Here is a 26,565-nt window from a genome sequence, read left to right as displayed (position 1 = left end):
CAGCACGACGAGCACTGGAACCCGTCACCCATATGGCAGCAGGGTCAGCGCCACAACAGCCGGGGGCCGGACGGGAATAAGGCGCAGCAGGAGTCACTCAGACAGACTCGGGCGGAAAGAGGCAGGTGGCGGGGCAGGCTTTGCAGCGCTTGCCACAGGGCAGGACAGTTCCACTGGCAGGCTGGGCTGTGGGCAGCCAGCAAAAGTCCCCCCTTCCCACGTGCCCTAGTGGTGCAATCCAGGCCGCGCACTGACTGAGGGCAGCGGAAGGAGGAAGTGGACTCTGCTGCGCAGCGGTATTGCGCGTGCGCACAAGTGGTGGCGGTCGCGTCGCACTACGTCACGCGTAGTGTGGCGAACTGACTGCGAGCCGCTGAGCTGCGAAGTTTTACTGCAGCCGCGTTTTTTCTCGCCCGTTGGCGGCTGATCCGTTGGCGTCTGGCCCCCGCGGCTCGCGACCCTTGACAGGACCATGGCGGACTCACGCCTCAGGCAGATCAAAATTAAGACGGGCGTGGTGAGGCGGTGAGTGCCCGGGCGCGGCCTCCCCCTTGGCGGGGGCTGGAGCGGCCCTGCCCCCGTACGGCGGCCGTTATGCCTGGCAGGGGGGCGGCGGCTGCTGCTGCTGCTGCTGCTGCTGCTGTGTGTAGCCCTTGCAGGCGGAGCGGAGCGGAGCCTGGAAGAGGCTGGGAGGGGGCAGCAGCTGCCCGGTTCCTGGCGGAGGCAGAGGGGCCGGGATGCCGCCTGAGCGTGGCCCAAGGCCTCGTGAGCGCGAGCCCCGGGGTGGGGGAAAGCCCGTGGGCCTGGGCGTCTCCCGTTGTCCTTCCTTAGGCTGCGGGTAATCCTGCCCCTCGAGGGGATCGAGTCACTGGGGCAGCCACAGCCGGGAAGTGCCAAAGAGATCCGCCGTGGTACATCGACTGGGGGGGACTGGGAGAGACTAGGTGGGTGAGATAATGTTTTCTGTTGGACCGGCCGGCCGCTTCAGGTCACCTGCAGAGGAGCTCTGTGTGGCTGGAAAGCTCGTCTCTCTCACCCACAATAAAATATATTCCCTCACTCACCTTGTCTATTTAATGTCTTGGGATCAACACTGCAGACTAACTATTTCAGACTTTACCAAAGAGAAGAGACCTTCTAAGATGCGGTTTGGGGACATGGATCAAATACAGTTCTGGTCCATCTGTAATGCAAGACTGAACAGCTTTTAGCTGTATTGATGGGCTGCCATAGTGTAACTGGATCCCCTGATGAGGCTGATCATAAGCAAGCTAAGAAGTTCTGTAACTATTAGGACCATGTAGCTAATATCCACTAAGCCATTAACTTCTTGTACACAACAGGATCAGAAATTCGTTAATAACAAACAGCATTCCTCTGTTTCCCTGAGTTGTAAAGTATGTGTTCCTGTTCTTTTTCTTTTGTTGCTTTTGTTAAGGGGCATGTTACATAAACTACTTTGCTAGGTAATGTACAGATCAGTCTTACGTGATTATAACATGTTTCTCAGACACACACAATCTTGTCCCTGCCAGGATTTTATTAGCAACAAAAGTGTTTAAAGATGTTTGTGTAGCTAGCATGGTTCAGATTCCAGTATGGACACCCATAACTAATGTTAAATTTAACACCCTTATCTCCTAATATATTTTAATCTTATAATCTCAGAATTGAAGAAGTTATCCAGAGGGTACCATTTGCTCCTCTTGTTGTGCCTAGTTGCATAGGGCTCTGATAGGGGCTTAAATATCTAGTCTCAATGGGACATATGAAGTATATATCCTGCAACGGTTGTGTTGACTTTAGGGGGATAAGTATGGGGACAACAGTCCACCCACGTGCTACGTATTGTAGGATCAGGACCTTAAAGAGTTCAGTCCACTACAGGTGTAGTGATAACTATTGTGAGTAGTTGCCTTTAAGTTAACAAGGGGCTTCCCACAGTAGTAAGGACTATGACTAAAGGTGTTTGCAGGATTGAGCATTGAATAGAGTAATGGAATAGGCAAGGATTTATATAGAAAATTTCCTTATCTGTTACTAACTTTGGGTCTAAGTACAAGTTTTTGCTCAAAACATTGAGTAATTATTTATGCCATGTATGCTGCAAAACTTGAGTATGCACTCTTAAACTCCTGCCTTGTGTCACTGTGTGGGGGCAGAGTATAAACTCTGAATTTGTCTGCATAACTTTTCCAATAAGATTTTGTTAAATAAATCAATTTGGCATGGTGAATGTGTAACATCAGCCATAGAAGGGGTTTGAAGCAGAATGCATTTTCTTGGTATCACAGATCATGAATACTGTAAGCATTGTGGCTTGGGACTGCTTAGAGCTACTCAGAGAGCAGAGTTTTCTGTCAGTATTAGAATTAAAAATATCCTTCATGGGAAATGAGAATTATTTAGGTTGAATTTTCAGTCTGTACACTTTTCACAAGCCAGTTGTTTAGAAGCTTCTGTAAAAACCTGAAGCCTTAGAATGCTTTGCAGGCTTTTGTAAAACACAACTACACTTAAGTGTTTTGTAGAGGTTTGTCCATTCTAACATGCTGCCTGAGTCTTTTTTAGCTTTCTCTGCACACCTGAGCTTTGAGAGAACCATATAGTGATACTTAACAGTTTGAGTCCACTTCAAGTGATCAGAGTGTTCTGTAGACATTACCTAAATAATCTTCACCACAGTTATTTGAAAGGGAGGTAACTGTTACCTCAGTTTTAAAGATGGGGGATCTGAGAGGTTTAAGTATCCTCTGTGGTCTTGACCAATTTATAAAAGCTGAGATTAGAATTCATTCCCAATGTTCATTTCCAATTCTGTATTCAAACCAGTAGGCAGCATTTATAATTGTGAAAATGTGGCTGGTGCATAGGAGCCTGTGGACTGTTTGTTTATATGCAGAACTTCATGAAGGCCTTATTTTTGTTAATGCATTTTTGGATTATCCTATGCCTGCAGGTTATTCTTTGTAGAAAGTAGGGATTTCCCTTCCAAAGTCAGAACTGCAGGACACCTAATCTTCTAGAAAAAGAGAATTGGAGTTCTTTTTACATTCTGGTTTTCTTCCCCCCCCCAAGATTAACTCAAAAGAAGGAGAAAGAGATGGGAGGGCATGAGAACTGGATGCACTTGACTTCATTTGTTAAAGAAGACACGCACGTAACTGGATAATGATTTGACTGATGAAACAAGAATAATGGGTTAATTCAACAAGTTACTATGCCATTATAACCCATCTAGAGACTTTTGACTATTGCTGATTGTAGTTGTTGGGCTGGGATTGCCATTCCTGACTAGGAATTGAGACCAGGTCTCCTGTTTGGCATGGAATTGTTTAGCATTTAATTAAGTTCAGCTTTAAAAGTTCTAGTATGATTGAATTGATATTTTCTCCTTCAGCTGCCTGATTGCTGCTCTTCCAGTGCAGAATAAATGGCTTTCAAATACAGACCTATTTGATGTTCTCTTCAGGGCTAGTGGTGGAACTTCTGATAGATATAGGCTTAGAAGGCTAGTTGGTACATCCCACAAAATAGCTTGTGTGTTTGAATACGTTGCATACCTTGTGCCAATGCCATCACACCACTCCATTAAAAATAATGGATAGTTGTGGCCACCTGAATGTATTACTAGTACTCCTCTTTCTCCGTCCACCTATGTAGACTGGGAACCCACTGAAAGCTACAGTAACACATTTAGATGCCCACAACTGTAGTTTTACCATATCAATTTTCAGTCTTTTCTTGCAACTTGTATGAGAAAGCTAATAATAAGAGTAGAACACTGAAATAAAGAAACCTCTGTTAAGTGAAAAACTGAATTTTTAAGTGTCTTAGGGTATGGTATACACCATTGGTGTCCAATCTCTTCAGCCTAATGGCAACATTTGGTACTCTGGGGCAGATTCTCTGCCCTGTTCTGTTCCCATTACAGTGTTCAGGTTACTTACTTTCTTGTTGGGGTGTTTTTTTGTTTTTTTTTGTTTTTTTTTTAAAGGCACTCTTCAACTTAGCCTGCTCTCTACATTCTCTGCAGTGATTGAGATAGTTGATTGCTTCCCCAAAACTAGGAACAGAGGTGAGCAGTTTACTGTATAGCAATATCACTGCTGCTATTTACTATGTAGCAAAATCCTCTCTAATTATGGGATATCCCCACTGCTGTGAGTCATGCAGCAACTTATTCATGTTGGTGAATTCCTAGTTTTGTGGAACAAAGCTATTTCAAGTGGAACCAGGACTGCTTTCCTTTCTAGCCTGATTTAATTTTGTTATGTATTAACTTGAGGAAACTTGCAATGGGATTGGGGAAAAATGCTAAATCCTTCACTTCTCAGGGTGGATTTGATAACTGGTCAAGCTGTTGTCAGTCACCTACTCTTATTTGGAGGTCATACAAAAACTAGGATTTGATAATCATAAATGGTAAGACATACTAGATTTGTGGCTACTTCCTAACAAGTAATGCTTCTGTTTAGCTAACCTAAAAGGTTGCTTAATTACTTTAAAGCCACCTCACTCTCAATAAATCCAAGCTCAATTTACCTGCTGCAGAGCGAATGAACTAATTGATTAAAAGATCTTCCTTAAATATTATATATCCATTTCAGATTGGTAATGGCTTTAAAAACTACTATGAACAAAGTATGTTAGGGGCATGCGAAAATAGCAGTGACATTTGCCCATAGTTTCCTTCTGATTAAATGAAAGTGACACCAGTAGATTAGAATGAGACTAAGACAATTCACATTGCAATTGTGTTAGTTTAACTTTAACAATCTTTTAATGCTCTTGTTTAAATGTAGCTGACATACCATAATTACAAATCTACAAGCCTTGATTATAGAATTTTACATCATGAACCTATGGGGAAAATGTATTGATTTTTTTTTATTGTGTGTAAAGCAGACCTTTTAGAAACCACCTTTTCAAAACTGTGGAATCTTCCCAAGTTTGTGCTTTTTTAAGCCCGTAGCACTAAAATATAGTTTGTTTGTTTGTTTGTTTTCCTTAAGCCATCACAGTTGTGGCCAGCTTCTTGATTCAATCCTGTTCATTTTTCCTTTGTTTTAAATACACAGTTATATTAACCTGGAAGTTACATTAAACTAATACTCTTTTTAAGTACAAAGAAAATAATTTTTAAAAATGCTGAATTATTTACTTAACTAATTAACTGGTCTTGCTGAAGGATTTGTTTTTTGAGGAGGTGAATGCAAGGATGTGTCTCAGAAAATTGAATGGTCAGAGCGGTTGTTGAATCTTTAACAGAAGTTTTTCCTCTAAAATGTTAATTAAGTTAAATCGATGTTAACAAACAATTACTCAGTTTGTACTCTCTGGACTGCAGAGATGTTATCATATGAAAGATCATGGAGCAGGTCCTTAAGGAATCCATTTTAAGGCACTTGGAAGAGAGGAAGGTGATCAGGAACAGTCAACACGGATTCACCAAGGGAAAGTCATGCCTGACCAACCTGATTGCTTTCTATGATGAGGTGACTGGCTCTGTGGATGTGGGGAAGGCGGTGGATGTGATATACCTTGACTTTAGCAAAGCTTTTGATACGGTTTCTCACAGTATTCTTATCAGCAAGTTAAAGAAGTATGGGTTGGATGAATGGACTATAAAATGGATAGTGAACTGGCTAGAGCATAGGGCTCAACGAGTAGTGATCAATGGCTCCATGTCTAGCTGGCAACCGGTCACAAGCGGAGTTCCCCAGGGGTCGGTCCTGGGGCCGGTTTTGTTCAACATCTTTATTAATGATCTGGAGGATGGGGTAGATTGCACCCTCAGCAAGTTTGCGGACGACACTAAGCTGGGGGGAGTGGTAGATACCCTGCAAGGTAGGGATAGGATACAGAGTGACCTAAACAAACTGGAGGATTGGGCCAAAAGAAATCTAATGAGGTTCAACAAGGACAAGTGCAGAGTCCTCCACTTAGGAAGGAAGAATCCCATGCACAGCTATAGACTGGGGACCGACGAGCTGGGCAGCAGCTCTGCAGAAAAGGACCTGGGGGTAATGGTGGATAAAAAGCTGGATATGAGTCAGCAGTGTGCCCTGGTTGTCAAGAAGGCTAATGGAATATTGGGCTGCATTAGGAGGGGCATTGCCAGCAGGTCACGGGAAGTGATTATTCCCCTCTATTCGGCATTGGTGAGGCCGCATTTAGAATACTGTGTCCAGTTTTGGGCCCCCCACTACAAAAAAGATGTGGACAATTTGGAGAGAGTGCAGCGGAGGGCAACCAAAATGATTAGGGGGCTGGAGCACAGGACTTATGAGGAGAGGCTGAGGGAACTGGGCTTGTTTAGTCTGCAAAAGAGAAGAGTGAGGGGGATTTGATAGCGGCTTTTAACTACCTGAAAGGGGGTTCTAGGGAGGATGGGGCTAGGCTGTTCTCGGTGGTGGCAGATGACAGAACAAGGAGCAACGGTCTCAAGTTGCAGGGGGAGGTCTAGGTTGGACATTAGGAAAAAGTTTTTTACTAGGAGGGTGGTGAAGCATTGGAATGGGTTACCTAGGGAGGTGGTGGAATCTCCATCCTTACAGGTTTTTAAGCTGAGGCTTGACAAAGCCCTGGTTGGGATGATATAGCAGAGGTTAGTCCTGCTTTGAGCAGGGGGTTGGACTAGATGACCTCCTGAGGTCCCTTCCAACTCTAATATTCTATGATTCTATGATTCTATGATATGACTGGAAAAAAATAGTGAAAAGTCAAGCTATGTAGTACCTAAATTTCTAATGTGAAAAAAGACTGGGATGGGAAGGATGATAATCTTTTAATAACACATTTCACCCCTCCTTTCTGCATCATAAAGAAGCGAAAAAGGTACCCCTTTTGCAGGTCACCTTTAAATTCAGATTAACTAAAGGCAATTTTCTCATGTCTCTCTTTTAAAATATGGAGTCTTAGTGCTTCACAGGGTCCTTGGTTTTCCCTGTAATTTGAAATTTAAGAGCTGTGAATGGCTTCCTGCTCCCCATAACTCCCTTAATATTACTAGTGCACTAGCTCTTAAAAAGACACTCAGCTAGGCACTGTACAAACAGAACAGAGATGGTCCTTGCCCTGGAGGGCTTATGATATAAGTAAATCTAAGCTCTTGCACTACGTGAGATCTGATGGCGTCTATGGAGTCTCTGATTTTTCTTCCCTCCTTCCTCCCTCCTTCTTTTCTTGGCCTGCAGAATTTAGGAAGTTACCACTTCTCCTGCAGAGTTACCACTTCTCCTTACCCAGTGTAGTCTGTGTATATTTTTATATGTATCTGTAAGACTACACTAAATGTTGAAAACATGCATTGTCATACCAAAATATAAATGTAACCTTTGTAAATATCTTATTTTTTTATTAGCCTATGCATTGGATTGTAAAACTTGAAATGTTATATAAAAGTGTATACTATTATAAGTGAGCTGTCATAGGTAGAAGGACTCAAAAAGGTTAGACATGTAGAATAAAATTTCAGTTTTTAAAACTGTTTTAAAACATCCATAACTTAAATCATTTAAACATCTAGTTATTCACTCATAGTTGAACGTTAGGGAGCTATTTCAGAGTGGTTCCATATTAAGAGTAATTTTAATTACTTGTAACTTGGGCAGCCTAACTTTTTTCAAACTTTTCAGAAAGAAGATATTTGGTTGCTATTCTGTAACATATTAATGGCTACAAACACAATTACTAAGTATAGCGCACACGTTTGCAAAGCTGGAACTGGACCATCTTCATTTAGCTTTGAAACACAATCTATTTGAAGCCACCTTCCTCTCTGAATGAAAATTGCATTTGTTTGACCATGCCCTCTACCTTCTAACAAATAATGGTGTATGCGTATGTAAACTTTAAAAAAAAATCCAAACAAAACACTCCATTGCCTACACTTCTCGAGAGGATGAGAGAACAAACACATGGTAAAGGTTACTCACATTGCTTAATACACTATTGAAAGGCAATGAGATATACAGTGCACTCATCAGTGTAGTAAGAAACTGTATGTCAGGGATTCAGGGATATTATACTTAAACCTGCCTCAGTATGGGGATGGGATAGGGTAAGGGGGCTAAATGACCTCTTAAGGTCCTTTCCAGCCCTACATTTGATTCAGTATGTGGGGCTGGTAGCTGTATCTAATGTTAAAATTGCCCAGTATTTCCCAATTTAAGACTGTTTTTAGAAGCATATAACTTTGCAAACTTTAAATGTTCAGGCTGACACTTTCCATGTCAGGTATCTGCCTCTGGCCTATATTTTATATTTTTTTATATTTTGTTTTGTTAAGAACTTCAGCCAAAACGGTTCAACCATTTCCAAGAACAACGCTGGTTAAAAATATATCGTTTTGTGCATGTTAAAACAATTCTTGGACCTTTACTTTGGAAAGCTATAGCATTCACGAGCTTTAGAACAGGGACATGAAAATGGTTGAGATAGTGGTGATGATGATCTTTTTGTCAGGGATGTACTTTTTGCTGTCCCTGTGGAAAATTCACTCAAATTTGGCTAAGTTACAATATTTGCAATTCACACATGCTCACTAGAGACATCTCAGATTTTAGAAGCTAAGATTCTGTCCTCTGAGCATGCTTCCAACTTGGAAATCTTTAGTAAAAGGCAAAAGATTTATATGAGTTGAAGATAAATCTGATCAGGAATTTTCCTGCAACTGCAGCTATAGGCTGCTGCAGGCTGTGCTGGGTCTTGGCACCTGACCTGAGAGCAGAAACACTTTCTCTCCTCCACTCAGTGATTGTGGATTGGCAATCCACAGCATGGAGGAGGAAGCTGCCTGCTTTGAATGCAGAGGGGAGAAGAACCGGAGTTGGGGGAGTAGATTGGGACAAGAGGTTCAGAGAAAAGACTGGGATTGGAGGCCTGTGTGGCAAGGGTGGGGAGAACGGGAACTGGGAGTTAGGGTAGGGAGTTAAGACTAGGATTGGATGGGTAATGAGACTAGGAAAAGGAGTCAGGAATGGTGGTGGAAGACACAGCAGGATTGGATGAGGAGCCCAGTGAGGAAGATTGGGATGGGGAGCCAGCAGAGATGGGGAAAGTGGGTAGGAGGGATGGTGACTAGAGGCCAGGGTGGGGAGGGAGGCATATCAGATGAGCCACAAGTGGGGGGGGGAACATGGGAGTGGCTGAGAAAGGAGATTGGTACTAGGATGAAGAGCCAGGGATGGGGAAGAGACGGAACTAAAACTAGGACAGGTTTGAGGGGATGAGAAGGTCATGCTTGAAGGGAAGCAAGCAGAAGAGCCTACTAGAACACACTGCCCTCTGAAACTTGTATCTCGCTGTTCCTGTGCTGTCAGCAAATATCTGTGAAACTCACTGGCAAAGTGTGTGTTTCCCTCTCTAGCACTGATCCACACAGAGCCTAGTAACCTACTACTGCTATCAGTTAGTTCAATGGCAGAGGTCTTTATAGTAGATCCAAGGGTTCCAGCCTTGCTGATCACCCGTTTTGAGTGTCAGTATGTTGTATGATGGAACTTTTTGTTGTTTGCTTTTTTTAAAAGCTTAATTTTCTTGTGTGTAATTTCCTCTATTAAAAGAATATTATTAAGGTTGCAGAGTTAAGCATTCAGAAGTGAGGAAATGCTAGTATTAAGGTTTTCTGTGCAAATTTGGCCCCCTTGTGCCTATGCATTATTATAGTAGTTGATTATATGCTCACATACAGTCTTCCACAAGACCCCTGCTTCGTTCAGCACACACCTGCTCTGGGGATGAATCAGGATTGTGTTGTGGAAGAGGCTGTTGTTTGTAGGACCCCTGCTTCATTTATTGGTGAAGGTAAAAAGTGTTTGGTGAATGAGGCAGAACACAATGTATTGAATAGCTGCTTACTAAGCGAGCACAGTCCGTTCTGTGCATTGAATGAGGCTGGAGCTCGGGGGGGGGGGGGAATAGTTTGTAACTAAAAGCTGCACTGTACTGCATGTTGCACAGGCAACCTTAATTCTGGCATTTCCTAATTTTGAATGCTTGATTTTGCAAGCTTAATGTTCTTTTAAGGTTAATGTAGGTTTGTGTCTAATGGAATAGAGTGAAAATAAGGGAAAACCTTTCATAGAATCAAAGTGTGCAAGGACTGCTACATTTTCTCTAAGCTGCACCAGCCCCCACAGGGCAAGCTGTTTATACACATACAGTAATGATCAAGTTAGATACAACTGTTAATAACGTCGGTTAATTACTGTGTTCTTCAAATGTAGCCTTTGCATAAATGTTCAAGGAAATAGAACTATGCAGAAAATTTGAAAATGTATGAACAGTCCTTTTTATGAATTAAATGGACACAAAAGAAATGTTAGAAATATGCCAATCTGAAGTCAGAGTATCTTTACTAATATATAACTCAAAAATAATTTAACTGTTTTTCTTCAAAATTTACACAAATTCTTTCTCCCCTTAAAACCCGCAAAACTTCAAGCTAAACCAGTTTCGTTAGCTATAGCTATTTGGTGGGGGAGGGTAGTACACTACAAATATGGCTTATAATTAAGGTTAAGATTTCGTCATGGTTATTTTTAATAAAAGACTTTACTATTGCTATTGGGGGACACACAGCACAGGTTCTAGCCCTGGGCGCAGCCCTAAGGGGAGGGGCGGGGTGGGGCGGGGGGTGCGCAGCCCAGGTCACAGCCATGCAGTCCTGGCTCCAGCCCTGGTCCCAACCATAGCCAGGGTGGGGGGGCAGGCACACTGTCCCAGCCCCAGGGACAGGAGGTGCACAGCTCTGTCTGAATCCACAGCGGCAGGGGGCACACAGTCCTGACCCCAGCTGCAGCTGTGGAAAAGGGCGCAGTGACCCAGCCAAAGCCTCACAGCCCCCACTCTAGCCCCAGCCATGGGAAAGAGACGCATTGCCCACATTCCAGCCCCAGCTGTGGAGAAGGCGCACACAGCATCAGCTCCGGCCCTGACTTCAGCTGCTGACTGCTGAAACCGAAGAAGTCACGGTGGTCTGGCAAAGTCATGGAATCTGTGACCACTGATTAAATCGTATCCTTACTTGTAATGGAACTTGGTTACAGTCTTAACTCTGGAGAAATTATATTATCTCCATAATGTCCTCCACTATTATAGGAAAAACAAATGCATGACTCAAAATCCTCTATAGTGACATCTACAAAAAAATTGTCAATTCATTATGGCCAGTTGGCAATTGTTAATATTAATTGTTTTTTTCCTCTCCTCCCATTCTTCTTATGTTGTCTGTTCTTTTAAATGCCAGTCCTGCAACCACTTATACATATTTAACTTTATACCTATGAGTAGTCTCATTGAAGTCAAGTATAAGTATGTGGTTGCGGGATTGGGGCCTAAGATTCTAAGCTTTTTCAAGGCAGGCACCCTGTTCATATATGTGTGGACGGTGACTAGCACATTGTGGGTGCTTCTGTAATACAGATAACTTGTAATTGTAGTTGGGTATTCAGGCTGTTAATGAATGGCATGTACTACAACACAGTGATTAAGAACATCTTTGCCCTGTACAGCTTCACCATTGGTGAATTATGGATCTGAATTTAGCCAGTATAGACACAGCTTTTGGGTATTCTCCGTGCAGAGCCTAATCTGGGGCCTTATTGACCCTGTTTTCACCATATTACTTCCATTGTTCATTGTATACCTGGCGGACTCAGTGAAATCCTATTAATCCAGTATATCCAAAACAGCTTCAGTAATTTTATCATCTGTGTGATTTTTTTCATAGATGCTAAATTCTGTTTTTACTTTTGGTAGGGGACAGTCCAAGTTATGACTTAATTTTCAAGCAACCACATACTGTTTCACATATATTTAAAATGTGCTGGCAATCAAAACATAGGTTTTTTGAGATGTTAACTTGTACCTTGATTCCAAAGTCTTTTTAAAGAATTGTATAGCCTTTCAAAGGTTCAGCATCAAAACTGAGGAAAGCTAGATGGGACTCATTCAGCCTGGCCAGAGGAGTGTTTCCATCATTGTTTTTTCTATTTCTGTAGACCACACTCTTCATTTGGCAGCTTTCATCCTTCTTCCCAGAATCCCCTCCCTGTCCAACATCAGAAGAGACAGGATAAAGGGAAATATTTCAGATGCAGACCAAGTCCAATATCCATTGCTTTACTCATCTTCCAAGCAAAAGATGAATGATACTTGGTCTGTATTTTGCTTTCTTTCCGTTAGTCCATTTCCTTGCATCATGGGGTAGAATTATCATGGATTATTGAATTCTAAGAGGCTATTCAGTTTGTCTGCCTTGATCCAATTCTACTCCATGAACCTGCCAAAATCCCTTCCCCACTCCTTTTTGGGGATTCCTCTCAAAAGTTGCTACTTATTGCAGATGAGTGTTCAGGAATCCTTAGCATGGGACACTGTTAAACAAGAGATGTATCTCTCGTTAAGGGCATTGCACACTGTTGGTGTCAGGGAATCTTCATGTCCCCATAGCCAGACAACTGGCTGATTTGAGTTCACATGGCAAGCCATAGGGAAGATCCTGAAAATGCACTTTTTTTCCCCACAGTGTGGGAGTGCAGATAAGCTGGAACAAATCTAATGTGATACTTATCCAGAAAAAATCCTTTATTGGTCCTATCCTGAGCTCTAGACAAGCCATGGTTTTTCTTTGAGAAAAATTTGTAGACATTATGTTGAGCCAACATCTTTCTGAGAGTGAACTTGGTAAAACCGGTGAGGATCTTGCTAGGTTTGGTGAAGGTAAGGAGTTACTGTCTCATGAATATCTTTTTTACATTCTTAGTCTCCATTTAACCCAGATATAACTGTTGGCCCTCTGTAATGAAATTATGTGAAATATTTACTTGATATGTTTTCAGTATTAAGTGATTTATGTTTTTGAATTAATCTAATAGCATTTTATGCAATGCTAGATTGGAATATTAATATACTTTAATTCTTAAATTAGAAAATTCTAAATACTTGAATGATCAAGTTGACAGTTTTTGAGTAGAAGAGTCATTCTGGTTCTGAATTTTTCTGTACCTCATTCAAGTTACAAATTGATTACCTGTCAGCCCTACCAATCAGTTAATTGCTCTAGGTTCCGAAAGCATTGTTTTCTTTACCTCCAGGGAATTTGACTCTCTCCTGAGCAGAAAGATTCTTCTGTATGCTACAGCATCTTTTATGTTGGTATTTAGGTTGATTTGTATAAATAGTTTAGGATTATAATTGCAGTGTATCTTGTGAGGATTACGTTTTATACTGTCTTATATCCTTTGTTTATAATGATAAACCTTTGGGAAATCAAAAATAAAACAGGAATGTGCACTGGTGTACATCGAGTTCAGATTCATTTTCTGGAATTTCACTGCAAACAAGTCTTTTTTCAGATCTGATTGTTAATTTTAGTAATATCTATGTTACTGAATGGCAGTGTGAGTGGATATATTAAAATATATGCTCTCTTCACCAGCCAACTAAATTGATTTGTGTGTGTCTGTTGTGGGATTTTATATCAATAATTTCTAAGAATTCTGTTATCTTTTTTTAGATTTGTAGTCTGTTTTGTTCTGGTTCTTTTTCCAATGTGAGCTGTGTAAATGTGTGTCTCATAATGGGCTGGCTGTTGGTAAACTTCAAATGCTTGCATATCAAAAAAAGTAGCCTCTTACAATATGAAAAGGTTAATTTTTAATTTCATGTATTTATACCGTATTTCCCCATGTATAAGATGCACCCTTTTTCGAAAAATTTGGGGTCTAAAAACTGGGTGCATCTTATACAGTGGTTGTAGATTTTTTTACTTGTATTTATGATGAATAAAACTTGAGTTCAGTAACTTTATGTAATACATTTTTTTTCAAATTTCAGGCCCCAAAATTAAGGTGCATCTTATACATGGGAGCGTCTTATACATGGGGAAATACGGTACTTTTTTTGGAGGGGAGTGCTGGGTTTTTAAAAATGTAGATGTCAGAAGGAGTCTAAATTATTAGAACAGTAGTTGAAGATCAAATATACAGAAAAAGAGGATAAATGAAGATATGGTTGAAGAAAATTAGCTATATATACTTGCTGTAAATTAGCTTAACATTAGATCTCAACTCTTTTTTTTATAGAATGAATATATAGGAGAACATGAATTCTGTGTAAATGCAAAGTTCACTGAAGAATATGTAGAAGACATTCATAGTGCACATGCAAGTGGAAAACTAGATGTAAGATAGTTCAAGTACTGTAATACTAATACTAATTCTTTGAAAGGGTAGCTGTTTCATTTGGAAAAGGAATTTCCTGTATTTGAAAGAATTTGGGAGAAACTAGTAAAACTTCACATTATTCAAGATGGATACTTGAGTGAGATGAGAATAAACTAACTTTAGTAGCATGCTACAAAATGTTGGAATATTTTCATACAATGTTTATCAGCTAACACAGAAGGAAGAATAGAATTCTCAATAGATTTTTTTTTGTAAGGAAAATAAAGGTAAACTCCAGTGATTATTTGTATATTAATTATTTATTAAATGACTCAATGGGAGCAGACATTTTTTTTCCAGATACTTTACTGGACCATAATACCTGCTGGAATGTAGAATGAGACACACTGCTGAGACCTGGGTGCCAATTACCTGAGTTAACTCTGCAATGAAGACACCCACTTAGGGTAGCTACACTGCAGTTAGATACCTGCAGCTGGCACATGCCTGCTGACTTGGGCTCAGGCTAAGGGACTGTTTAACTGTAGACATTCAGGCTCAGACTAGAGCCCCTGTTCTGGGACCCTGCAAGGTGGGAGGTCTACACCACGGTTAAACAGCCTATTAGCCCAAGCCCCACAAACCTAAGTCAGCTGGCATGGACCAGCCATGGGTATCTAATTGCAGTGTAGACACCCCCTTAGAGGTGGTCTCTCTAGGTCAGGATTGAGGAACTTTGGTATGTGAATTGGGGAAGCTTGCACAGCTGCTGTCCTTAATGAATAAATGGAGATCTGTAGTTGCCAGTATAGTCTCACTTTTAACTGGCACTAAACTATCTTGGGTTCTCACAATGTGGCAGCTGATACCTATTAAGGTTCTAAAACTGCTCTGCAAAACAAGTGTTAACATTTTCTTATTTTTAATAGCTCTGCAATTAAAAATGACTTGCATACAACTTGCCTACATCCAGAACACTATTACTTTATTCTTAGGAAATGATGTTTTAAGAGACTACATTGAAGCAATACATCTTCTAGGTAGTAAACACAGACACATGAGAAAAACAGACTCTGTCTTGGGTATATATAAACTGATTAATAAAGGGACTCTTTCAGGCTTGTAAGGGAGCAGAATACAAACCAGAATAAAGATTTGAAAATGGTCATAGATTGTGCAGATACTTTTAAGCGCATTAGATTTGCAAGTGGTTTAGATATATAGGATTTAAGTTTTAGACTATAAATTAGTTGAAGTTACTGTCACTGATTTATATTTTTTATATTTATAAAGAAAGATATTGATGACCCATATGGTCTTTAATGTTCCTCTTAGGGCAGATGTGAGATGTCTCTTTAAACTTTTGTTAATCTCACAGAAACATATTTTTTGTGACTGAAATTAATATACACATACATGGAATTAAAAATAGAATTTCCACCAATTTAAATGTCAAACTCACATATTATATAATATATCAGAACTAATAACACTATCAATAAAAATGATCTTGTAATAAAATTCTTGCAGTTTAAAATGGACATTAATGATCAGTCTCATTCTTTTGAAAGACTTTTGTTAAAAATCTGACCTCTTCAGATACAGTAATAACGTGCATGGTCTGTGTTCAATCTCTGATGGTGTAAAGATGTTTTCAAAATGTACATTCTCAATTCTTCTTATTCTGTATGTAACCTGCATCAAGTGTACCTGTTGCTTCTGCCCTAGACTGTCTAATCACTGTTCTAATGTGGTCAGCTTTAGAGAAGAGCCAATATTATGCTTAACTACATTAGGTAGTATTTTAAACACAAACACCATGAACAATGGACTGTTGTGCAGAAAACACAAAGGACTGTGTGTCTATAATTGCAACATCAGTTCATTGTTCTCCTTTCTGTTCTTAATTTCATCAGTTATCTATATGCAGTTTGAAGAGGAGTTATAATATATGTCCAGTAGTGGACTCAGATGCATTTCATTGGCCACAGATGTTTCATTGTTTTTAAATCAACAATTCAAGTTAAGGAAGGGCTCTTATATTTTTCAACTGTCATATGTATGTACAGTACAAATAATTCTGACTTTCACCTATAAGATTTTTTTTCTATTTTAATAATGGTTACAGTATAGATATTTCTACTTTTGTGGTAACTAAAATAGGAAATGGAACTTGGAAGAATTGATTAAATCCAAATAAATCTGAATATACACAATTAACTAATGAATCACTGACAATTTTTAAAAAATAAGGAAAATTGGGAATGGTAAATTTGCTGTTATTCTCTCCCAGGGTGATGGCGTGGGGGAGGTAAACCTTGCAATTGTTGCATATTCTCTTATGGCAATACCAAGAACAAATGTTAACTTGGTAAATATCTAGAGAATGACAGAACCTGAATAGCACATACTAGAGGATTATAAAGAACAAATCATGTCAGATGAGTCTGATCATTTTTGTTGATAGAATTTCAGAATTACTGGACAAATGAAATGCAATAGACATAAAATATCCGAATTTGATAAAGAATTTAAATAGCATCTCAATCTTACTTGAATTCTGCAAATTGGCTTGGATGTGAACATTGTCGTGGTTTAAAATCTGGTTGAAAAATCTCTTTTAAAAGATAAATATTGGGTTGGGAGGAGTTGTACATTGGGTGCTGCAGAGACTGGTGTTGTACGTTATCTCCATTTAAAATCTTGAACAACATACTATTAATACATTTTATTACATTTTGGAGATTTTGTAAATGTTTGTGAGACCAAAGAAATAATACAAAGTTTGGATGTCTGCTCAAGTAAACATGAGTGAGCTGGAAAAATGCAAGTGGGGAAATACTTCTGGGTGGAAATAATTTGCAACACAGAGTATTCAGTACAGGAGAAATGCTTGGAATGATTGCAGTCTTGTATCTAATAAAATGTTTGTTGGGGGACATGGTGAAATAAAAAGGAATGGTATTTTGGGGTAGCATTGTGTCATGGCCCAGAGAGGAGACAGAATTCTAGGAGCAATCTCATAGTGATGTACAGAAAAAGGCTATGTTTAGTTCTGATAACCTCAGTGCCTGGAAAAGTTAAGAAATTGAGTGGAATTGAGAAAAGAGTGACATATTAAGGAGCTAGAAAATTTGGCTTATTGAGCAATATTAAAGAAGGAAAGCCAAAATTTTCAAATTTTGCCTAAAGTTTGGCACCTAAATAAGGATGACCTTTTCAAAGATGCTAAGCACCTGGTGTGCCCAATAAATACCATTGAAATTACTTAGATTGTAAGCTCCTTGGAGCTGAAGCCATTTTTGTTCTGTTTGTAGCACAGTGTGGTTCTGGTCCATAACCTAGGCACTACAGCAATACAGTTAATTAAGTGTAACAGACACTATTGGTTTTCTGTACAAGTTTTGCTAGTCTCAGTTGAAACTATGCAGTACAGCAGGCTTGCTACAATCTCTAATGAAACAGGACTTTCCTAAATCATTCTACTCAGATCAGAGGAATCTCTTCCCGTGAGAGAGCCATTCAGGTTTTTTTTTTGTTTGTTTTTTTGGTAGCTGCTGAACTTGGCTCAACTTTCAACAGCAATAAAGGATCTTGAAAGGAAGACTCCTCTCAGCAAATGTTTGTGAGGACTCAAAACTTCTTCCTAGAATTAATTTGGAAAACTTCTCCTCTGAGATTGGACCCCGTAGAGGAAGAAATGGAGTTCTTCTTACCTTTTTCCCAAATAGACATTTTGGAATGATCCTTTAAGAGATCTTACCGGTAATAATTATCAGCCCTGAAATAGCCATCTAATTGCTTGTTCACTGAGCTGCATGATTCATCTTTAGCCAACTATTGCACTAAAGCTTACTTTAATTTGCCATCTTTAGAGAATATTATAAATTCAGATATCTCCCCACACCTTCACCAAAATAATGGTAGCATGAATAGCAGACTTGCTCCTAAAAGGGAGCACTAAACTTGCAGCTCTTTCAGTATCACAGTATGCATGAACCAAATTAGAAACTGCAAGCCAGATAGCATTTGGACATTGAGATTTCAAAACCCATGAATTGAATATAAATAATAAAACTTTTTGATTCCCTCTAGAAACTTCAGTGTTTAGGTTCTTATGTAGACCTATTATCCAAAAACAAAATAGGAAAGGATTGTGGGGTTTGTTTGCCATTGTTTTTTTTCCCTGCCAAAAGTTACTCTAGCAACCTGAAGATTGTGAGCTAGACATTCCTGAACCAAGACAGGTGCATATCAGAGGGAATGGTAAAAATGAATCTACTCCCTTCCTTTTGGATAGTCATTTTACTCCACTTTCAAAACCAAGTCAGATTATTGATCCCTCTTGCTCCTGTTCTTAAATCTGCCTCACCACCCCCCTCACCACCCAATTCTATTCTGTCTTCTCACAGCATACAGACACTCTACCAGAGACCAGGTCTACACTTACCTGGAAATTTGGCGGCAATTGACGGGAGTTACGCAAGCTGTGCAGGGTAGCTTGTGTAATTCCCATCAACTTCATAACTCCTCTTCTACGTGGCATTTCCACTGCGCTGCACCATTTGGTGTGGTTTTATTGCATTGACTTCTGGATCAATTGAGCAGGTCTTCACTGACCGCTCAATCGATCCGGATAGATTGATATGACAGCAGCGAATTTGCTGTCATCAGTGAAGACATACCTAGAATAGCATAAGAGCAGACCAGGGTCTTCAGTGAAAGACGACTTCTGGACTTTTTAAGGAGGTACTGTAACACTATTCTGCTCCTTGGGCTGGTGAGATCTTGGCCTGATCAGGAGAGTATCCTCAACAGTTTTCCTGAAATGGTATTTTACAACTTCTGTTGGGAATAGCAAAGAAAAAATATATGCAGCCTTAATGCTAGACAAGCATTTTATATATGATTGAAGAGATGAGTGAGTTTTGAGATTTGTTCACTGTATTTGGATCCTACATGATGAATAGCAACTTCCTATTCTTCTTTGAGTGCTTTGCCTGTGGGTGCTCCACGTCAGGTGTTGGTGTGTCCCAGTGCTGTTGATCAGAGATTTTTGCAGCAGTTGTGTCTGGGCTGCACAGGCGCATTGGGTGTCTTGCAGCGCTATTGGTGCCTTAACCACTGCTTGTCCGGCCTGGCCTGACTCCCTCAGTTCCTTCTCAGCTATCCTCCGCGGTATTGTCCCTGACAGAACAACAAACACAAACAAATTAGCGTTAGAACTAGTTTAGATAAAGAGTTTAGTCAGAATAAGTTAATAGTATAGTAAATCATAAGTTCTAATTAGTTTAAAAAAAAATTCTCTTTCCCTAAATAGATAATCTTCTATTTATAGGAGTAGGCAGTACTTGCTCCCCAGGGTTCAAGAGATGTGGATTCTGAAAAGATGCAATTGCAGTCTCAGATGACCACTCCCTATGCATCAGATGCCTCGGGGAAGGGCACATTTTAGCAAATTGCATACACTGCACTAACCTGAAGAGATCTCTGCCTGAAGCTCATTCTGATGGAGAAATCCCTCAAACCCACTTCAGAACAAGACTTTGACAGAAAACTTGAGAAAGACGAGACTCATTCCTCCTAAAGACCGAGGAAAAGAAATTTGACCTCGCCACGACTGTCTCATAGGTAAGCACTTTCGATTCTCTGGGCACCTCCAGCACCACCCGCACCAAAAAGTTGTCTGAGTCACCAAGAAAATCAGTGGTGCCAAGACACAGATCTGAGTCTCCCTCAACACTGGCGAAAATGGCACCCAGACACAACATGGCACTGATGCCTCCACCATCAGTACTGACAAAGTTGGTACTGATTAACATGGCACCGAGAAAAGCGGTATGCAAGACAATGGCACCCCCTACTGTGCCGATTGACACAACCGCACTGCATTCAACGGTACTGAAGCTGCAATAACAGTGGCACAAGGTGGGAGATGGCACCATACTTTTGGCACCAAACTTACCGCTATTCGATACCGATAGATCACCAGACCACACGATAGCAGAGGTTCTTTTATCCCTCATTGCTGTTCTGTTTTCGAGTGATGAGGAGGAGAACCTGCAAGAGAGTGCCTTTTCACCGCACCACTCCTCCTCCAGGAGACGTGAGTCAACATGGACCACGAAATCAAAATATCAAATGGAGGAGATGATGAGAGAGTGGTGCAAGCAATCATGAATGTTTTCTCAAATGCATTCCCTATGCAATGGCCCCCATTGGATCCATGGGTTGCTTATAGGACCCGACTCAGCCATCCCATGACACCAGCACAGGACAATTTAAGGTCATCTCTACCATCACTTGGACCAGAAGTTTCTGAGCTACAAAAGGATCCATTAGATGAGACAGATGAAGGGGTAGAGCAAGATACCTCACCACCCCAATTCTTTGTCACTGCACGATGAGGCTGTAATGCCATCGCCACCTACCACAGCTTATGACTTTCAACAATTTCAAGAACTTTTGAAAAGAGCCAAGCCAAGAAATACTTCTGGAAGAGGTAACGTAAAATAAACACAAACTCTTCCAGATACTATACACATCCACCAGTACTAAGATTGCTTTACCAATAAATGATGCTTTAAGGGAACTTGCTGATGTCATCTTGCAGATGCCAGCAGCTGCTCCACCAACCTGCAAAAGGGCAGTCAGAAAATTCTATGTACCTGCCAAAGGTCATGGAATTTCTATTTACCCACCCTTCTCCATACTCCTTTGTTGTAGACGCCGTGAACCAAAGAACACACAATACAAGTCTACACCACAGGACAAAGACTGCAAGAGGTTTGACCTTTTTGGTCGCAAAGTCTATTCTTCTGCAGCTTTACAGTTTAGAGTGGCCAATTATGTGCTTTTGGCGAAATATGACCACAGAAACTACACTAAACAGAACGAGTTTGCTAATGACCTACCAGAGGACAAACATGAACAGTTCAACTCCCTGGTCACCAAGAGCCATTTGATTGCCCAAACATCTCTGCAGGCATCCCTCAACATTGATTGTGGCTTGAACAATGGCGACAGCTGTGGTCATGCACCATGCATCATGGCTGCAATCATCTGGCATTCCGAGGGATCTGCAATTAAAAGTAGAAAACTTACCTTTTGACAGGGAGAAATTATTTTCCAAAAACACAGACAGCATACTTCATTCCATGAAAGACTCGAGAGCGATTCTGAGAATACTTGACATCCATACACCTGCCCACAAGAGTAAAAGATACCAACCCTATCAATTCAGAGAGCCCTTGTTTACCTGACGACATAGGCCATTGGAGGCATATAGATAGAAACAGAGACCTCATAGATGCAGATCGAATCAAACCCAAGTTTCATCCTCTCAACCATCTCAGGCAAAGCAATCATTTTGAAGCTTTAGTCAAGGATATGAGAAATCTCGCCATCACTTTAACTCCAGCGCCCATCACCATACGAATTTTGGACACTGATTACACCCTTTTTACAATACCTGGGCATCAATTACCATGGACAGATGTGCCCTAGAGATCAGTCGATCTATCCCTTTCACAACCATATCACCTACCCGACCTTCCTCCCAGTCCCTCCTCAAGGACCCCTCTTACAAGCACCTGCTACAACAAGAGGTGCGTCACCTTCCACAACTAGGGGCAATAGAACAGGTCCCACCTCAATACAAAGGGAAGGGATTCTATTCCCACTATCTTTTAACTCAGGAAATAAAGCAGAGGTTGGAGGCCAACACTGGATCTGTGGAAGCTCAACAAATTCATTCGTGTCCAAAAATTCAAGATGGTCACTTTGCCTGTTCCAGCACTGGAATTATTGGGGCTAGATTGGTTCTCAGCCCTCAACCTGCAAGATGCGTATTTTCATATCGCAATACAGCCAGCACACCATCGATTTTGTTTCGCTGTGGGAGCAGAACACTATCAATGCGAAGTACTGCCATTCGGCCTTTCCACCGCACCATGGGTCCTATCCAAAACACAGTCATGGCAGCACATTTACGCATAGAGGGGATAGTCATTTTCTCATACCTGGATGACTGCCTCTTGAGAAGTCCCACATGCATTACAAAATGGGTCATCTACCTCTTTCAAAGCCTAGGACTTCAAATGAACTAGCAGAAATCAATCACGGTACCTGCTCAACAACTGGAATTCATAGGGGCACACCTTGACTCCATAGAAGCAAGAGCATCACTACTGACGCACAGATTTCTTACACTAACCAATCTCATTTTGGAAATTACAAACAGTCCATACCTCACAGCGCGTACCTGCCTTCAACTATCATGCGACATGCAAGGTTACACATGTGCTGCCTCCCAGGATGGTTACATTTGGTCTACCCACCAAACAGGCACAGCCTAAACGACTTGTATTACCTCACAAAATCAATAAGTCACTATGCTGTTGGTTGAATCCAGACAACGTCTGCAACGGCATACCATTCCAACCAGAACAACCAGAGTGATAATCATTACAGACACTTTGCTAGTTGGTATATGCAAAATCTTACTATCCAAGGACAACAGTCTGCAACAGACACTCATCTGCACATCAGCCTACTTGAGCTCAGGGCAATGTGCAGTGCATGTTCACACTTTCTTTCACAAATAGCGAACAAGGCTGTGCAAGTGATGACCAACAACATCGCTTGCATATTCTACATAAACTGACAGGGTGTCAATCCCACTTTCTATGCACTTGAAGCCATAAGACTATGGAATTGGTGCATAGGCCACTATATAAACATTTCTGTCTCAGACCTCCCTGATAGTATGAATAAACAGCAGACACACTGAGCAGAAAATTCAGTCAAGAACATGAATGGGGACTGAACAACGCAGTGCTACACGATATATTCCAGTGATGGGGAGTAACAGTAGACTTATTCACAACAACAAATTGCAAATGGCCCCACTTCCACTCGAGGGTGGGGGTAGAACATTGTTCACTAAGAGATGCCTTCCCCCTCAAATGGGAAATGACGCTACTATATGCGTTCCCACCAATCTCACTACTGTCAAAAATAGTACGCAAAATTTGCCGCGATAAAGCCTCGGTCATACTCATTGCCCCAGTGTGGCCCAGACAACTGTGGTACCCTTACCTGATGAGAATGTCAATTAGGGATGTAAAACATTAACCATTTAAACAGTAATCAGCTGTTTAAATGTTTTAAACATCTGATTACCGTTTAAACTGGGGGGGGAGGGGAGTGGCAACTGGGCTGGCTCCCCGCCAGTGAGAGCAACTGAGCAGCTCTTGCTAGCGGGGAAGCATGGAGGCCAGCATGGGGGATAGTCACAGCTGGGCTCAGCTCCCCATGAGCAGGGGCGGCATGGGGGGGAGGCTCCCTGTGAGTCGGGGGGGGGGGAGGAAAGGTGTGGAGTCTAGCTCCAGGGGTAGCTGCAGCTGGGCTGGCTCCCCGCCAGTGAGAGCGGCTGGGCCGCTCTTGCTGGTGGGGAAATGTGGTAGTCACAGCTGGGCTCGGCTCCCCGCGAGCTGGGGGAGTAGGCGCAAAGCCCAGCATGGGGGGGTGGGGAAGGGGAACCGCAGCTAGGCAACTCTCACTTGCTAGTGAGGAGCCGAGCCCAGCATGGCTTTTCCTCCACCGTTTAACTGTTTAAACATTCTATTTTTCGAACATTTATATGGGTTTTTAATTACATTAATTTTTACATCACTGTCAATTCATATTCGTCAACAGCTTTGATGTGAAGAGACCTCTTGTCCGAAGACTGGAGCAGAACTCTCCATCCCAGTCTGGATAGGCTTCATTTGACGGCTTGGCTTCTGCTTGGTTCCACCAACTAGAAATGAACTGTTTGGAACAAGTTAAATATGTGTTACTAAATAGCAGGAAACCATTAGTTCTAGACTACTTACTAGAACTAAAAGCAGCTGGCCTTTCCATGAGTTCCATTAAGATACACCTCACAGCCATTAACACGTTCTACCAAAAGATCGAAGGGCTATCAATATTCTCACACCAGATCACCAAGCATTTCCTAACTGGACTTCAGAATATATACTCAGAAATTCATATCCCACACCAACTTAGGTTATAAACATGGTACTGAAGGCTCTCACGTGCCCTCCATTCGAACCCCTAGCTAAGGCCTCATTCCATCTATAAATGAAACTCTCGTTTTAAGTTGCAATCACTTCTGCTAGAAGGATAGGCAAGATAGGGGCACTCATGACACATCCCCCATAGACCATCTTCTTTAGAGACAAAATCACATTGAGACCCCATCCAAAATTTCTACCTAAGATGATGATATTCTTTCTTATAAACGCTATGCATCTCCTTACATCTTATCCCAAACCACATAAAAATCAACAAGAAGCTAACTGGCACACACGGGAAGTCAAACAAGCACTGACGTTCTGTTTAAATAGAACCAAAACATTCTGCAAATCACCAAGATTATTCATATCAACCACTGAGCGATTCAAGGGATCCACAGTATCTACCCAGAGACTCCAAATGAGCATCGAACTGCATCCATCTTTGTTATAAACAATCTTCTTCTTCCAGCTTTTTCCGCGCTAAGCAAGGTCACCAAAAAGGTTCAAGTAAAATGACCCTTTCCTATCAGAACCTGTTCCATGAGGGTAATGACAACCTCCGTTGCCTTCCTGAACAACATACCTCTTGCAGACATTTTCAGAGCAGCGACCTGGGTCTCTGAGCACACATTCATAAAACATTATGCAATCTCACATAACGCAGCCGACACACTGCTAGTGTTAACATCAGTTACTCGAAACACTCCAAAGTCCCCTCAGTCCATGATGAGGCACTGCTTTACAGCCACCTGAAGTGGGGCACCCACAGCGATGCACATCTTGAAGAACCTCAGTTACTGGACAGGGTGAGTAACCCTCTCTTCCTCAGTTACTTTTTTTAAGACCTCTTTCTGATCTTTCAGACTTTCTTTAAAGTCTAATGCAGACTTTGTGACCTCTCCTGAAGCAGCTAATGATTTCTGTAGGTGCAAGTTAATGGATAACCATTTTGTTTCCCTCCTGTTTTGTCTTTGCCTTTTTGAAAATCAGAGGTGTCCAAGCTATTACCAAAACATTAGCAATGTACACTTTTTCTTTTGTTGCAACTTCTCTTGCCAGTCCAGATTCCCCTTCATTATGTTTCTAGTTCTCGGACTTGTCATGAATCTTCTGCATTCTTTAGGTTTATTGTCTATACTGCATGGAAAGATACTGTAGCTCTCTTGTTTGGCAAGTATATTTTTCTAAAGAGTGACACCACTGTAAACTTGATGTCTCTGTCTTGACCTGCTTTTCTGACATCCCAAGCATTTGGGATTGACTCAGGCCTGGTCTATACTACAGAATTAGGCCGCTGTAAGGCAGCTTCTGTTGACCTAACTCTCTGTAAAAGTCTACACTACCCTGTAGCTCCCACTAATGTAAGTCGCCCACTACATCGACTTAACTCCACCTCTGTGAGAGGCACATTGCTTAGATCAGTGTAATTAGGGTGATGCAGTGTCAGTGTAGATGTTGTTACTTGCATCACCTGTTCGCTGTCAGCTGGAGCCCCACTACCTGGCACTAATAGTCTGAGCTGTCAGCCCTGTGTTGGGCTCTCAAGCCCGAGCTATGAGCCTGGGGACGGGGGATGGGAGGGGCTTCCAGCTGTGAGCCCCGGGGGTGGGGCTGTCAGCCCCCCACACTGCCTCACTTAAGTTGGTGCAAGCGCTTCTGGTGAAGACATTCACCACAGGCAGAAGGAGGGTAGTGTGGACGTGAAAATGTGCAGTAATTACTGCAGTGGCTCTACATCGACCTAACATAGATCAACTTAATTTTGTAGTGTAGACAAGGCCTTAGTAGAATTGGAAAGTCAGAATAATGGCTCTACTCTTTTAAAAACCATACTCACAAATGTGGAATCTTTAAGTGAGTTCATAAGACTCTCAGAAAATTCTACAAACTTGGTGTATATAATTGAAGTGATTTTCCCAGCACATCTTTCTCAGGAAGCCCCCAAAAGACTGAGCAGTTCTTTAATGTAGATAGTTTTTTCTTTTGCTGGGATATGAGTAGTGTGAAAGTAAAGAGAAATTCAGTAAAATACTATTTAAAAAACCCAACTATTTTGTTGGAGATGTTTAGTAACTGGTGACTTGATGAAAAATGCTCTGAGCTTTCACAGTGGTTTGGTTGCTGTCTCAGCACATTACTTGTTCATGTGGCTCGGGTCTGGAATGACTAGGACTCATTCCTCCAAGTGGGTGTGCTGTAAATGTTACAGAATAGATGCTCTTAACCTCAAGGAAGAGGATATAGCTTGTACAACCTCTTTTAAAAAAAAACAAGTGGGTGATTGTGGGAGAGCACTGACATCCCAAAGGAGGCAGGTGGCTATGATG

General features: G+C 41.4%; 1 protein-coding gene across 1 annotated transcript in view; it reads left to right on the top strand.

The window, feature by feature from the left end:
* Positions 1 to 268: 268 nt before the first annotated feature.
* TBCA (tubulin folding cofactor A) overlaps positions 269 to 26,565 on the top strand; it is a 54,676-nt gene continuing 28,379 nt past the window's right edge. The window contains exon 1 of the mRNA XM_067568734.1: positions 269 to 525. Within this exon, the coding sequence (XP_067424835.1) occupies positions 473 to 525 (53 nt within the window). The 5' untranslated portion in view covers positions 269 to 472. The remainder of the gene's footprint in view (positions 526 to 26,565) is intronic.

Source organism: Emydura macquarii, unplaced genomic scaffold (assembly GCF_026122565.2).
Source record: "Emydura macquarii macquarii isolate MOO-44397 ecotype Brisbane River unplaced genomic scaffold, CSIRO-AGI_Emac_v2 contig_2897, whole genome shotgun sequence".
In the NCBI taxonomy this organism is placed as follows: domain Eukaryota; kingdom Metazoa; phylum Chordata; order Testudines; family Chelidae; genus Emydura; species Emydura macquarii.
This window is presented reverse-complemented; position numbering and strand designations above follow the sequence as displayed.